This window comes from Tamandua tetradactyla, chromosome 7 (assembly GCF_023851605.1).
Source record: "Tamandua tetradactyla isolate mTamTet1 chromosome 7, mTamTet1.pri, whole genome shotgun sequence".
NCBI classification, from domain to species: domain Eukaryota; kingdom Metazoa; phylum Chordata; class Mammalia; order Pilosa; family Myrmecophagidae; genus Tamandua; species Tamandua tetradactyla.
This window is the reverse complement of record NC_135333.1, coordinates 44,931,716-44,947,012: the sequence shown is the minus strand read 5'-3', so window position 1 is coordinate 44,947,012 and position 15,297 is coordinate 44,931,716. Positions and strand designations below refer to the sequence as shown.

The following is a 15,297-nucleotide window of genomic DNA, read 5'->3' as shown; positions in this document are numbered from 1 at the left end:
TTTGGGGTGTTCTGTGTGTCTGCTAGCGCTGATTGTTAGATTGATGTTGTTCATGCCCTCTGCTTCCCTGTGATTTTCCACTTTGATAGTCTGTCAGTTATTGAAAGTGGGGTATTCACATCGCCAACTATTATTGCAGAGCCATCTATTTATCCCTTCATTTCTGCCAATTTTTCTTCATATGTTTTGGGACTCTGTTGTGACTTATACACACGATTATAATTGTATGTCTTGCTGAATTGAGCCTTTTGTCAATATATAATATCCTTCTTAATCTCTTGTATCTTTCTTGACTTTAAGTCTTTTTTGTCTGATACTAATAAGACCATTTGACTCTCCTTTGATTACTCTTTGCATGGAGTTATCTTTTCCTGTCCTTCCACTTTCAACCTCTTTGACTTTGTACTTAAAGTGAGCTCCTGTAGATAGCATATAGATGGATCGTGCTTTTTCATCCATTAGGGAAATTTAATTTGTTGACATTTGAGATAGTAACTGAGAAGAAAGGATGTACCTCTGCCATATAGCAACTTGTTTTCTATATGTTTTTGTTCTTTGGGTTATTGTATTACTGCCTTTTTTTGTTTTTAGTTGCTTTTTATAGTGTACCATTGTGATTCCCTTTTTTCTTCACTTTTCTCTGTATTTTTCAGTTATTTTATTAAGTCACTTTTGTAATTATAGTGAACATTTTAGTTACCTAGCTTGACCAACTTAGTGTCATTGTGCGTCCCTCCCCTTTTTTATTGTCTCAGAATACATCTTTATGCATTGTCTGCCTGTTAACATAGGTTTATAATGTTGTTTACATGTTTGCCTGTTAAATCACACAGGGGAAGTAGTTACAATCCCAAAGACAGTAACACAGAATGTTCTCTCTACCCACGTAGTCCTTTTTACCAGTGTTCTTTCCTGCTGTCTGGGGCTTTGATTTACTGTTCACATCCATTTATTTTAGGCTGAAAGACTCCCTTTAGCATTTCCTGTAAGGCCAGAAGTTCAGTCTTTCTTTATCTGTAAATATCTTAATTTCTTCTTCATTTTTTCTCTGAAGACTTTAAATGTGCCATCCCACTGTCTTCTGGCTGCCATGATTTCTGATAAGCAAGCTGCTTTTAATCTGTTGGGGAGCCCTTGTATGTGACAAGGTACTTCTCTTGTGGTTTTCAGAGTCCTCTCTTTGTCTTTGGGTTTTGACAGTTTCACTATGATGTGCCTTAGATATCTTATCCTGCTTGGAGTTTATTGAGCTTTCTGGATGTGTGTATTCATGCCTTTCTTCAGATTTGTGGGCTTTTGGCTGTTGTTTGTTTAGATGCTTTTTCTTGCCTCTTCTTCTCTGTCTTGTCTTCTGGGACTCCAGTAATGTGTATCTTGGTATACTGGTCCCCAGCAATCTGAAGTAGCTGATCAAGTGTGGTGGTTAGTGGTCAGACCACACATCCCTGGACTGTGGAGCTCAAGATAGGTCCTTGTAGCCCACCCTGGTCCCAGCAAGCTGTACCAGGAGCCCCCACTGCTTTCGCCGTGCTACTGGAGGAGGGAGGCTGGCAGCTGCTGTGGGGAGGGTGGAACTCACTCCATTAACTGCTGTTTGTCAGCCTCTTCCTCCAGCTCTTCCCTGGATGGTGCACAGGGTTCCAGTAGACTCCAGAGGTCCAAGATAGTTGATTGATACCTTGTTTGGGTGAAAGGACGCATCCTGGGGTGCCCTGCCCTGACACCATGCCATTATTCCTTCTGTGATTGTTTCTTGAAGCATGGTTTTTTAAAGCTCTTCAAATGAATTGTACCATTTGTGTTCATGAATTCCCGTATTTGAAGGTGTTTGGTGCAGTGTGACCTTGGGTGGCTTCTCCTGGAGGTCTGTTTCCTTTCTGCATCAGTAAAGTGCTGGGCATTCTCCCATGGTGCATGGTCAGGCTCTGAAGTTTTTTCCCTCTGAGTCCACGATGTCTGAGTGATCTGGGGCCTTGGCATGGGCTTTTGGCTGAGGCTCTGAACCTGGGGAGGTGCCAGAATCGTGCAGTCTACAGGCCGTGTTGGTCAGCAGTGCTGACTCTCAGAGAAGACAGTGATTTTTAGCCTATGATGTTCAAATTATTTCAGTGTGAGCAGATTGCCATGCAGCATTTTCATGTTGTTAAAAAGTATTTTATGTTCCCTTCCTTATTTGATCATGAAATGACCCTGAGTTTATACGTATGTGTGAAAACATGTGTGAGTGTGAAACTTCACTGCACATCACATAGGGTGCAGCAAAAAGTGGTGAGAAAAACAGCATCCTGTGAAGGTCCCCCCCCCCCCCCCCCCAAGGACGAGGAGATGGTGCTTGAGCTGGTCTGGGCTGTGGCTAGAGGCTGAGGGCATGGTCTCCTTTTTAGATGCTGATGCTGCCCCCGCTTGCCTGCTCTTTCTGTTGGCAGCCAAGTGAGGTGGACAGGTGGGTGCTGCCTGGGTCTGTGCTGTGCCTGGAGACTGGCTTATCCACCCCTCGTGGGTATGGGCTAGAAGGCACACTCATGTTAAGCACCCATGTCTGCTCCTCGATTGTTTTGGGGCCCAAAGGAAGGTGCACGGGTGGCTTCTGTGCAGGTGGCACTTGCCGAAGAGGCAGCATTGAGTTTACACGTTGTGCATGCAGGTGAAAGGAGACCCCAGGCAGGGTGTCCGTGACAAAATGGATGCCCTGTGTCTCAGCCAGTTTCCAGATAATGGCCACTGTGTTCATCCCCTGCAGGACCCAGTGGGATTCCGAGAGGCATGCACATATGCTCTAAATTAAAATGACAGTTGTATGTCTGAACATGATGGAGCTGGTTGGTTTTGTGTTTACTTGTTGATTATTTTGTAAAACTTTTCATTTGGTTTCCTTTTAAAATTTGGTCTGAAATTCTTTAATTTTTTTTTGCATGGGCAGACATACCGGGAATCAAACCTGGGTCTCCGACATGGCAGGCGAGAACTCTGCCTGCCGAGCCACCATGGCACGCCCTGAAATTTCTTAATTTTTGCCTTGTAACATTTTTGATGTTCATTGTATGGCAGGGAGTACATTTTCATTGTTTTCTGTGTTTTTGTTTTATTAAACTTGTGGCTTATGTTTTTATGGTGGCTTTTTTTAGGTTAAATTTATTTTACCTTTCAGTTTTCATATCAGGCAAATTGATGGATCAGTTTTTGTTGCAGCAGAAAGAATAGTAACAGGCTAGTGGAAATTTTTTGGTGGCCTTTTGCTCCCTTGCATTGTTAGAGCCCTCAGAACAGTGATTATTTCCAGGAGGTTCCAGAGGCTCCTTGCTATTTTGCTGAGCCGTAGTCCATCTGCATCCCCAACCCTGACCCCCTCGCTGTGATGCCCTTGAGTCACGTGCCTCTTACCCCAAGTTGGCCCCTTCCTGCCTTCACTGGACAGTGAACAGCGACTGACGCGGCCACTGCAGGAGCAGGATGCTGTGAAGGGCCGATGAGCATGTAGGCAACATGATGTGGAGAATTCAAGATGTTTGAAACTTTGCTCAATGTTATTTTCTGTTTGGAGGCTTTACTCTAGTATTTTAGGGCAATAAAAGTGGGACGAGGTTTACAGTAGTTTAAGATTGAGAACTTTTTTTTTTTACTTTTCTTTTAAAATTTTTATTAATATAACCAATCAACATACAATGTGAACATTCTTTTTTATCACATAGTTGTATGTTCATCATCATTATCATTTCTTAGAACATTTGCATCAATTCAAAAAAGGAAATAAAAACAGAAATTCATACATACCATGCCCCTTAACCCTCCCTTTCATTGATCACTAGCGTTTCAATCTACTAAATTTATTTTAACATTTGTTCACCCTATTATTTATTTATTTTTAATCCATATGTTTTACTCTTCTGTCCATAAGGTAGATAAAAGAAGCATCAGACACGAGGTTTTTCGCAGTCACACAGTCACATTGTGAAAGCTCTGTCATTACACAGTCATTTTCAGGAAACATGGCTACTGGAAGACAGCTCTGTGTTTTCAGACAGTTCCCTCCAGCCTCTCTGTTATGCCTTAATTAAAAAGGTGATATCTGTTTAATGCATAAGAATAACCTCCAGGATAAACTTGACTCTGTTTGAAATCTCTCAGCCATTGACACTTTATTTTGTCTCATTTCTCTCTTCCCCCTTTCAATAGAGAAGGTTTTATCAATCCCTTGGTGCTGAGTCCCAGTTCATATTCTAGGATTTCTATCCCATGTCGCCAGGAGGGTCCACACCCCTGGGAGTCATGTTACACATAAACAAGGGGAGGACAGTGAGTTTGCTTGTCATGTTGGCTGAGAGAGAGACCACATCTGAGCAACAAAAGAGGTTCTCTTGGTAGGCTTTGCCTATCCTTTGTGGGGTTAAGTTCCTATGAACACCAAGATTGGGGGCTCAACCTATTGCTTTGGTTGTCCCCACTGCTTGTGAGACTATCAAGAATTCTCCACTTGGGGAAGTTGAATTTTCTCCCTTTTTCACCATTCCCCCAAGGGACTTTGCAAGTACTTTTTTATTCACTGTTCAAATCCTTCTGGGATTTATTGAGGCATCACTCTAGACAAACCGACAAAATCTCATGCCCTACTCAAGGTTCCATGTACTTATGGTGTTCAGTTAAGCTGTCCACATAAGTTATATTAGGAAATGCACTAGTCGAATTATAAATTTTGTACCAAATATTTTTTGCTTTAGTCTCACACATACGTTAAAGTTTTAAAATATTATCATCTATTTTCAACACCCTACATTATTGACATTCCTCTGTTTTGGGAACTTTTTAAAATCAGCTCCAGGGCTATTGGGTAGTAGAAATTACATGTATAATTGCTTAAAGATAAAAATAAAACAGAAACAAGTATGGTTTTATTAAAAGTAGTACTGTTTTTTCCATGATCAGAACATTTTAATGATTTGTTTCAAAGCTAAACCTTGAGTTTTTCCATGTTTTAGATTAAATAAGATTGCGAATCAGGTGGCCATTCAGCGGAAGAAGCAGTTTGTTGAGAGAGCCCACAGTTACTGGTTGCTCAAAAGGCTGTCTAGGAATGGCGCTCCCCTGCTCAGGAGGCTCCAGTCCAGTTTACAGTCCCAGAGAAACACACAACAGGTATGTGGCCCTTTTAACATCAGTCACCTGGAAAGTCCTTGAATGTCTCTTTTCCCCAAATGTGCTGATCAGAGCAACTCTGGCCAAGGGTGTTTAATGTAGTCTGGGTTGTTCCTAAGCTCTCAGACGCCAGACTCCTCTTCTGTAGAACCTGGTCTTGCCCACTTGCTCAGTGGGTTCTGGGCTGTTAAATTGTGTAGATGATCTGCTCATCCACACTGTATTTCCTGATTTTTCTTCAATTTTGGGCCCCTTGGGTTGCTCTGCAAACATTTCCTGTGTGTGTGCCTCATGGCAAGCCCTTTGCTGGGCAGCAGGCCCACAGAAGGGCCCCTTGCTTACAGGGGAGCACTTGCCTACAGGGTAGTACTTGCTCGGGGGGTGTGGGGGAGGAGGCTTGTCCTCAGGGGAGCCCTTACTGGGTGGGGGTGGGCACCCTTGCCCTCAGGAGGCATTTGCCTATAGGTGAGCTGTTGCTCTGACTGCAGAAGATTGTGGGGTGGAGGCTGGGCTAGGACTTGGTGCTGGTGCTCAGACATGTGGGGCTGGGGATGGTGAGGAGCATTCAGTGGTATGGCGAAGGTGGCGTTTGATGGAGAGCTCAGGGTCTGCTTCACATGTGTCTGTGCTAGGCCAGGGAGTTTGGGTTTAGGGGCTGTGTCGTGCACGGGCTTGGCTTGAGACCTGATTATCCTTGAACATGGTGGGAAGGCAGGGAGAGAGCCAAGGGGGGTGAGGGAACAGGCGTTTTCCTCTTGTAAATAATTCTTCTGTCAGTAGTTGTTCTAATTTACTAGCTGCTGGAATGCAATACATTAGAATCTAACTACCACAGTAGTTAATTTGGGTTTATAGAACTATCTGATGTTTTAAAACTGTTCCTAAAGAATGGATTTAGGAAGTATGGAATTGGCTTCTGTAAGGTGCTCCCCAAACAAATTGAAACCTAAAAATGGTTCTTGTAAGGAGCACCATGTGCAGAGGTGCTGGCAGGTCTTTCTTGTGTTCTAGAGTCCAGGTGCTGGGCACTGACCCTGCTTAGCTGAGGTCCTCTAGTTCCCCTTTGCCCACCATTTCAGGTGCGAGGTTGAGTTGTTAAACTCAACTCTCAGCTTCTGCCTCTGGGTGTTTCTGGGCCCTCTGCTCTCTCCCTTTCAGAATCGAAAGTGGCCAGGTGGTTAGATGGCCACCTTGAGCTGGAAGCCCCCATCCAGTGAGTTTGGTTGAACATCTGGTGCTCTGGGTGGGTGAGGGGTTCGTGGGTCCTGCCGTGGGGCTGGTGTGGTTGTCGAATGTGGCCGCTTCCTTTCCCATCCCCTCCTAGGTGTGGGACATTCCTTTTAGTCTCGTTATTGCCCAGAACGGAGCCATCTGTTCCAAGTTTGTCTCCCCCCCTCCCTTTTTAAACACTTTTTAAAATTGTAAAATATAACGTATATACAAAGCAAAGAAAGAGAAAAGCAATGATTTTCATAGCACACCTCGGTAGTTACAGAATCGATCCCAGAGTTTGTCATGGACTACTATTCCACTATCTCAGATTTTTCTTTCTTGCTGCTCCAAAGCACTGGAGGCTAGAAGGAATATTATTAATATAGTGATTCAACAGCTATACTCATTTGTATAAATTCTATTTTCTCTGTTATAACTCCTCTTTTTCCTTTAATCCTTCTCCCAGTGTATAGGGATTGTTGGGCAATGCCTGTTCTGATTTTTTCATGTTGAGAGGAGGTGTCCACACTAAAGAATGGGGTATATGATTAATTGATAATCCTGGAGAGCCTGGTCCCTCTTGTGTTTCAAGATTTATCTGACCCAGGAACTGTCTGAGAATTATATGTTCTGGGAGGGCAGACCTAGCGCATGAAGGCTTTATGGAGTTCGAGCCCTACATGTTCTTAAGAGTCCACAGGAGTGATGTTGATTGGGGTTTAGCAAACCATGGCAATCAGCACTGTCTAGCTGAAGCATGCACAAGAGTACACTCCAGAACAGCCTCTTGACTCTATTTGATCTCTTTTAGCTACTAATGCTTTATTTTATCATATTCCTTTTCCCCCTTTTGATCAGGAAGGCTTTGTTGATCCCACGGTGACAGGGCTAGACTCATCCCTAGGAGTCATGCCCCACGTTGTGAGGGAGACTTTCACCCCCGAGTGTCATGTCCTAAGTAACGAGGAGGGTGATGATTTAACTTGGGCAGTTGGGCTTAGAGAGAGAGGCCACATCTGAGCAACAAAAGAGGTTTCTTGGAAACAACTCTTAGTTGTTATAGGAAGTCTTAGCTTCTCCACTACAGAAATATGTTTCATAAGTCGTCTGTCTTTTTTTTTGTCTTCCCCTCTTTTTATCTCATTGCTATGGTGACATTTGGTGTGTGTTCTCATGGAACCCACTCATATTAATTTGTAACTCTCATTTGAACTTTTCCCTAATATTCCATAATATTACAGTGATGAAACAGATACTTTGTTCAGCATTTAGATGGTCAGTGGTTTTGGTTTAAGTTGAATTCGAGTAACTTTTGTACACTTTTTGGAAACCGTAGAGACAGTTAAAGATTCTGGGCTTCTGAGGGGTAACATGTAGGCCTGCCGCCGTCTCTGGGAAAGGGGGTGTCTTGGTGCTTGGGAGGGGGTGTGTTCCTTCAAGATCCCTGCTGCCCCCCTTTGTGTGATGGACTATGCTCAGGCCAGGTGGCCCTGAAAGTGTGGGGCAGGGCTGGGCTCTGGGGTGCTGTGGGGGTGGGACTGCATGCTTGAGAAGCGGGGCTAGCTGCCTAGGACTCTTGTCAGGGGAATCTTTCAGAGGAAGCTGGGACAGAAGATGGGGACAGATCCCACCAGGCCTCTAGTGCGATCTGGGGCCTTGTGCATTGCCTGTTAATAGAGGTGAGGCACGATCTGAATGATGGGGGTGATGAAACTGGTGGAGTGGTTCAAGGAGGTTGGTAACTTGTAGGGTGGAGACAGAGGAAAGTGTTGCTGGAGGACACATACAGGGGTTCTCTTCAGGGGCTGAGAGTAAGACTCCCCATAAGCCACCAGGGAAGCCGCCCACTCCCACCCCCGGCTCGGGGACAGGGGCCTGCATGCAGTCAAGCCTGAGAGTTGAAAATGGAGCTGCATGGGTCAGAATGGGGTCTGACAGAATATGGCACACGTCAGGGGGAGAGTGTTGGAGAGAGGGTCCCGGACCCTACTGGGTGGTTGGCCGTATTCAAGCGTGAGCTGGAAGCTAGAGACACCTGCCCGAGGGCATCACACCCCACTTGGAACTGCCTGCGCCTGCCCTCTCTTTAGGTACATGGAGAGGGCGGCGTGGACACTGGCTTTGCCTGGAGGTACTGGCATGGATATTGATTGTAGACTAAATCAATTTGTGAAGGACAGGAAAAGCTGGAAACAAGGGAGAGGAGGAATGCTGCTTAAAGGTGTTGGGGAAGCTATTGCGTAGGGATGCTGTGCTGGGAGCTGAGCCGTGCTGGGAGCTGAGAGCCCTGCGGGGATTGAGACCCCAGAGGTGCATGGGAAGCATCAGTGTGCGGGGTGGACTGGGAGTGGGGGGAGGGCTGTTGTTTTGTAAAGGGGGAGCTGCCCCGACCATGGTGAGGACTGGCTCTCCAGGAGAGTGATATTTCACACAGAACCTGTCAGAGGTGTAACTTCCGTGTTTGCTGTAACCCAGGGCCACTCTTGGTGTTTGGGTTTGGTTGGTTTGATGGTGGATTCTGGTGTGAGCTCTGTGCTGGGTGCTGAAGACGACAGGCCACTGCCAGGACCGAGCCACCGCAGCCTCTTCTGAGCCCCAGGTCTGGGGTTGTGGAGCAAGGGTCCCTACAGGCCTGGGTGGGGCTGGGTGGGGTCTCTGCCATGGTATCAGCTGATGGGTGTGAGGGTGAACCCAAGCCCTGCAGGTCATCCTGCAGAGCCAGGGAGCTAGGTGGTGGGGGTGAGGGCTGTGCTGGCAGGGTACTCCGCCAGGTTGTGGGCTTGTGGAGCAAGGGGCATGTGCACTGCCCACAGCAGGACTCAGTGTCTACCCCTCTTCTGAGCAGGGCCCAGGGCCACGGCCACGAACTCTTCCCCTGCTGTGGAGCACCGGCTCCAGGAGATGTGGGGCTGATCTGTGTCCTTCCCATGCCAGCCTTTCTTACTGCCTCCTCTTGACCTCAGTGAATTGGTCGTTTATGGACTAAGCACACCCTGGGGGGAACCCTCAGGCCAGAACCCTGTGCTCTTGGGGGCGTCCCTGGGCTCTCAGAGCAGCCTCCTTTGGATTGACCCAGGCCCGGCAGCTCAGAGCCCCAGAGCCTCAGGGCTTTCTCCAGGCGACCTGTTCCTGTTCTCAGTCACTCAGTCTTTAGGGTTGAACTTAGCTTGGTTTCAAGCTGGGTCTTTAAGTTTTCTGTTCCTGGTAGGTCTTTGATATTAGAAACAGTTTCAGTTCTAGTTTACTTCTGTGGAGTTTTCTAGAACTAACTTTTACATAGGAAGTAAAGGTCATTAGAAGCAGAGTAAGGAAACCCGAGTGCTTTTTTGTTTAATATTTTTATTGTGAACAACAAACCAACATACAAACATTCTTGACATGGTTACAATCAATGGCATAATATCATCACATAGTTCTGTATTCACCACCATGATCATTTTTTGAACATTTGCATCTCTCTAGCAAAAGAAAGAAAAAAGAAAAAACTCCTACATGCGATACCCCTTACCCTTCCCTCTCCTTGACCAGTACTATTTCAGTTGACCAATACTATTTCAATCTACTCAATTTATTTTAACCTTTGTTAAATAAAGGTTATTTCTTATCCATATTTTTTACTCACCGGTCCATACCATAGATTAAAGGAGCATCAGAGACAAGGTTTTCACAATCACACAGTCACGTTGTGAAAGCTGTATCATTATACAGTCATCTTCAAGAAACATGGCTGCTGGAACACAGCTCTACAACTTCAGGTACTTCCTTCTAGCCACTCTGATATACCTTAAACTAAAAAGGGGATAGCTATGTAATATGTAAGAATAACCTCCAGGATAACCTCTTGACTCTGTTTGAAATCTTTCAGCCACTGATCCTTTATTTTGTCTTATTTCTCTCTTCCCTGTTTTGGTCGAGAAGGTTTTCTCAATCCCTTGATGCTGACTGAGTCTCAGCTCATTCTAGGATTTCTGTTCCACATTGCCAGGAGGTTTACACCTCTGGGAGTCATGTCCCATGTAGAGGGGAGAGGGCAGCGAGTTCACTTGCTGTATTGGCTTAGAGAGAGAGAGAGAGAGGCCACATCTGAGCAACAAAAGAGGTTCTGGGGTGACTAGTAGCCCTGATTTTAAGTAGGCTTATCCTATCATTTGCAGGGAAAAGTTTCATAGGGGCACATCCCAAGATCAAGGGCTTGGCCTCTTGATTTGGATGTCCCCACTGCTTGCGAGAATATCAGGAGTTCTCCAAATGGGGAGATTGAAGTTTTCCCCTTTCTCCCTGTGCCCAAAAGGGGCATGTATTTGCACATACTTTTTTTTCACTGTTCAAGTCACTCTGGGATTTATTGGGGCATCACACTAACCCGGACAAACCAATAAAATCTCATGCCCTATTCAAGGTTCCATATACTTAACGGTGTTCAATTAAACTGTCCATATAAGTTAAATTAGGGAATGCACTAGTCAAAACATAACTTTTGTACCAAATAAACATTTCTTGCTTTAGTCTCACACAAAAGTTGAAATTTTAAAATATGAATGACCATCTATTTTCAGCACCCTGCAATGTTGACATTCCTTTGTTCTTCTATTGCAAAAACATTTTTTAATTTGTACATTTAGTCACTATCATTGTCTGGGTGTGTTTTGAGTAGATAAGACCGCGTGCATCCTGAGGTCAGTACCTGAGAGAGGCTGGGCCCCTCTGGGCCAGTGTGGGTGCTGAGGCTGGCTCCATGGCAGTGCCTTCGTCGCCACCCAGTGGTGGGATGCCACCAAACCAGGCGTCAGGAGGCCCTGAGAGGACCCCACTAAGCCAGGTGCCAGGAAGCCCTGAGAGGACACCACCAAGCCAGGTGGGCAAGGAATCCCAGAGAGGACCCCACCAAACCAGGTGTGTGAGGAGGCTGAGAGGGCCCCACCAAGTCAGGTGTGCGAGGAGGCCCTGAGAGGACTACACCATGCCAGGTGTGCGAAGAGGCCCTGAGAGAACACCACCAAGCCAGGTTGTGCCAGGAGGTCCTCAGAGGACCCCACCAAGCCAGGTGTGTGAGGAAACTCTGAGAGCAGCCAGGTCTCCAGAAGAGGGCTTGGAGTTGGGAGACTTGCTGTTTCTGTGTTGTTTCTGTTTCAAAGCGGTGCACAAGATAGATGACTTCCACTTTTGGGGAATTTTTCTTTGCTTACTGGCCTTGTTGACTAGATATGTGACTGCTAGCCCATTTTTGGTGGGGTGTTTTGAATACCATTAGAATAAAGTCCGTGTCAGCCCTCAGGTGGGAGATGTGGGGGCCCTAAGTAGAGGGGCTGCCCAGTGTCCGCTGGCTCCCAGCCCCTCTTGAGAGTGACGCTCCTTTCCACTGACCCTAAGGTCCTTCAGGGTACACATTGGCTGCCTCTGCTTGCAGACTCCCATCTGCTGACCCTAAGGTCCTTCAGGGTACACATTGGCTGCCTCTGCTTGCAGACTCCCATCTGCATCGTGGTTAACAAGGATCTTCCTAAAGGTTGGATTTGGGTAGTTTTGTGTTTCTCTTATCAAGGTGGTGAGTTCACATGCCTTGAAGTGTCAGAATAGAAGAGGGGTGCAGCGTCTGGGCAGGGGTGCACTGGGAGGTGGAGGCCTGTGTGGCCTGGGGTATGGGGTGTGCCTGAACTGGGTGCTGTTTCAGCTCCATTTAGATGGAGCAGTATGGAGCTTTGAGGGACGGCGCTGTCCAGAAAGGGAGCAAAGTCTCTGAATAGTGGTGCTCATAGAAGTGCGTGGAGGGGTAGGTCACTGGGCACAGACTTTTGTGTTTGAGGAGGATTGTCGTGTGAGGGTCCATCTGCTCCTTTAGGTCCTTCTCATCCCCCCCAAGAGAAGCAGTGGTCAGCAATTAGATGGTCTGGGGGCAGCAGGGAGGCGCTGGCCAGCAGTGAGCCTGTGCCCATACTTTCAGGTCACTGACAGGCTGCCTTTCTCTTCTTTCTCTTCACAGAGGGAAAACGACGAGGAGGTGAAGGCAGCGAAGGAGAAGCTCAAGTACTGGCAGAGGCTGCGGCATGACTTGGAGCGTGCGCGCTTGCTGATTGAGCTCATGCGTAAGCGTGAGAAGCTCAAGCGTGAGCAGGTGGGCACTGGGACACCACGGCTGATGGGGGGCTTCTGGTGCTTGCCTCCTGGGGCCTGGCTGCAGGGGGCTCTGGGTGGCCTGGAAGCATGTTCCAACCGTGGTTTCCCATGGGAGCTCCTCTGGCACCGACCTGTTCCCGTGCACGGTGGGCAGAGGGGCTTTGCGGGGTCTACAGCTGGGGTGGTGGTGCAGAGGCAGGGTAGAACCAGGCCTGGGGACTGTCCTGTGTGGACTCCGCCCTACTTGTCTGCCCTGCTTGGGAGGCTGAGTGCCAGTGCTTCTCATCCAGGTGAAGGTGGAGCAGGTGGCCATGGAGCTGCGGCTAACACCCTTCACGGTGCTGCTGCGCTCGGTGCTGGATCAGCTGCAAGAGAAGGACCCTGCCCGGATTTTCGCCCAGCCCGTGAGTCTGAAAGAGGTGGGTCTTAGTGCAATTCCACGCGGGTGGCCCTCTGGAGTTGACGTTATTTCCTGTTTTATTGAATGCATTTTTAAAAAGTACAGAACTTTTGCCTTTTACTGTAAAATCTTTAAAGTGAAATAGGTGAAAGTTTCCTCTTAGGAAAGAGCTCCAGCAGTGGGCATCTGTCTGTCCAGACCAGTGCTCCAGTTACATTTTAACTCAAGTGACTTGGGCCACCTGCTAGCTGTGAGAATGATTTGTACTGAACTAGTGTGTGTGTACATGCATGTGTGTGCACGCCGCTCTGGACTCGGGTCATGTAGAAAAAATAAGAGAGTCCACCTCGGGTTTATAATAGTGACTTTCCTTCCTCGAAATCAGGTGCCAGATTACTTGGAGCACATTCAGCACCCCATGGACTTTGCCACAATGCGCCAACGGCTGGAGGCGCAGGGGTATCAGAGCCTCGCAGAGTTTGAGGCGGACTTTAGCCTCATCGTGCACAATTGCATGAAGTACAACGCCAAGGATACTGTGTTCTATCGGGCTGCTGTGCGGCTGCGTGACCAGGGCGGCGCCGTGCTCAGGCAGGCCCGGCGCCATGTGGACAGCATCGGCTTTGAGGAGGCCACAGGGATGCACCTGCCCGAGCGGCCCGTGGCTGCCCCACTACCACCCTTCTCCTGGGAAGACGGTAAGGGGCTTCCTCACTGCTGTGTCAGCGCTGTCAGGTACAAAGCCAGGGCGAACCACATACACCACTTAGCATTTTCTAGTTGTGTCATTGAAGGAGTAAAAAGAAACATCAAAATTAACTTTATTAATAGATCTTATTTAATCCAGTCTGTCTAAAGAATTATTTCGACACATAACCAAAGTAAGAATTACGAAACTTTTATTTGTATTTCATGCTGTCTTTGAAACCTGATGTGTGCTTTACACTCAAACATCCCAGGACGACTGCATTCAGGGCTAGCTCAGGTATGCTTGGGGCCTCTGGGGAGAGAATACATGTGGTCAGAGACTACATGTCGTCAGAGACTTGCTTGTACCCCAGTGGCCTTGATTGGCTCAGCTGGAGAAAGACTGTTCTCAGCTGTGCTTTACAGTTAGAAGAAAACAGAAAGGACTGTTGGTCAGCTCGGTCTTGACCCTTTGCCCTCTTGGCTTGCACCTGTTGCCAAAAAGCCTCAGTGACCCTGGGTGTCACCCATGAGCGATGCCGTCCTCACCTCCTGGCTCCGAGGCAGTGCCCCCCCTTGACACATGCCATCACTATCTGGTCACTTGCCTGTCACCACCACTCAAGCCAGGGGGCCACATGTCTTGGTTGGCCACTGTGCAGCTTGCAGGGTCGTTTTTCTGAACTTAAAGCTGTCAGCCAAATTTGCAGCAAGTTTGTATTCCAGTTTCCTTGGGGTGCCCTTTTCCCTGATAAGTCACTACCAGGGACAGGCTCCAGCTGGACATTGTCCTATCTCCTGTCTCCCAAGCCTGTCTCCTTTCACTTCTACGTCTGTGGGCCAGCTCTTGCGTGTTGTTTCTTGCTAGAGTCCCTGGGGAGCCTGATGCTGCCATGAGCCATCTCTGTACCACCCTGTGGGGCTGCTGACTGCTGGCTGTCTGCCTCCACCAGCCCCATGGACATGTACATGTGGCCTGGAGCCTCGTCTTGTTGGCCAGGTCACCGATGTACTCTGTCCCCAGGGTGTTACCAAGGTGTTGGCGGAGATACTGTAAATTTCTTTTTTTTTTCTTTTTCTTTTTCTTTTTTCCAGGGCTTAAAAGACTCAATATTGGTAAGATGTCAGTTCTTCCCAAATTGATGGATTACAATCAACACCCCAGGTTTTTTATGTTAATATTGGCATCATGATTCTAAAATGCATATCAAATGCAAAGGATGTAGAGCAGCCAAAAGAACTTTAAAAAGGAAGAAAAAAGGCAGAGGGCTAACACTTAAATCTGATTTCTTGACTTATTAAAGAGTTACAGTGACCAAGACAGGGTGATACTGGCAAAAAAAATAAACAGTTGAATCGATGGAGCGGAAGAGAGAACCCAAAATAGACCCATATATATTTGGACAAGATTTTTTTTTTTTAATTGAGAAATCTTCACACGCATATAGTCTGTACATGGTATATAATCAATGGCTCATGATATCATCACATAGTTGTGTATTCATCACCATGATCATTTTTAGAACATTTTCATCACTCCAAAAAAAGAAATAAAAAGAAAAAACTCATACATCCCATACCTCTTACCCCTCTCTCTCATTGACCATTAGTATTTCCATCTACCCAATCTGTTTTTACTCCTTGTCCCCCCTATTTTTAATTTATTTTTTATCTTTACTGATCTTTCCATTCCCTAAATAAAAGGAGCATCAGACACAAGGTTTTCACAATCGCACAGTCACATCGTAAAAGCT

The 15,297-nt window shown here is 46.8% G+C and overlaps 1 protein-coding gene across 5 annotated transcripts in view; it reads left to right on the top strand.

Moving 5' to 3' along the window:
- BRD1 (bromodomain containing 1) overlaps positions 1–15,297 on the top strand; it is a 68,670-nt gene that overhangs the window by 21,179 nt on the left and 32,194 nt on the right. For all 5 annotated transcript variants that reach the window (XM_077169204.1, XM_077169205.1, XM_077169207.1 and 2 more), the window contains 4 exons: positions 4,974–5,130; positions 12,323–12,454; positions 12,747–12,875; positions 13,242–13,554. In XM_077169204.1, the coding sequence (XP_077025319.1) occupies positions 4,974–5,130; positions 12,323–12,454; positions 12,747–12,875; positions 13,242–13,554 (731 nt within the window). The remainder of the gene's footprint in view (positions 1–4,973; positions 5,131–12,322; positions 12,455–12,746; positions 12,876–13,241; positions 13,555–15,297) is intronic.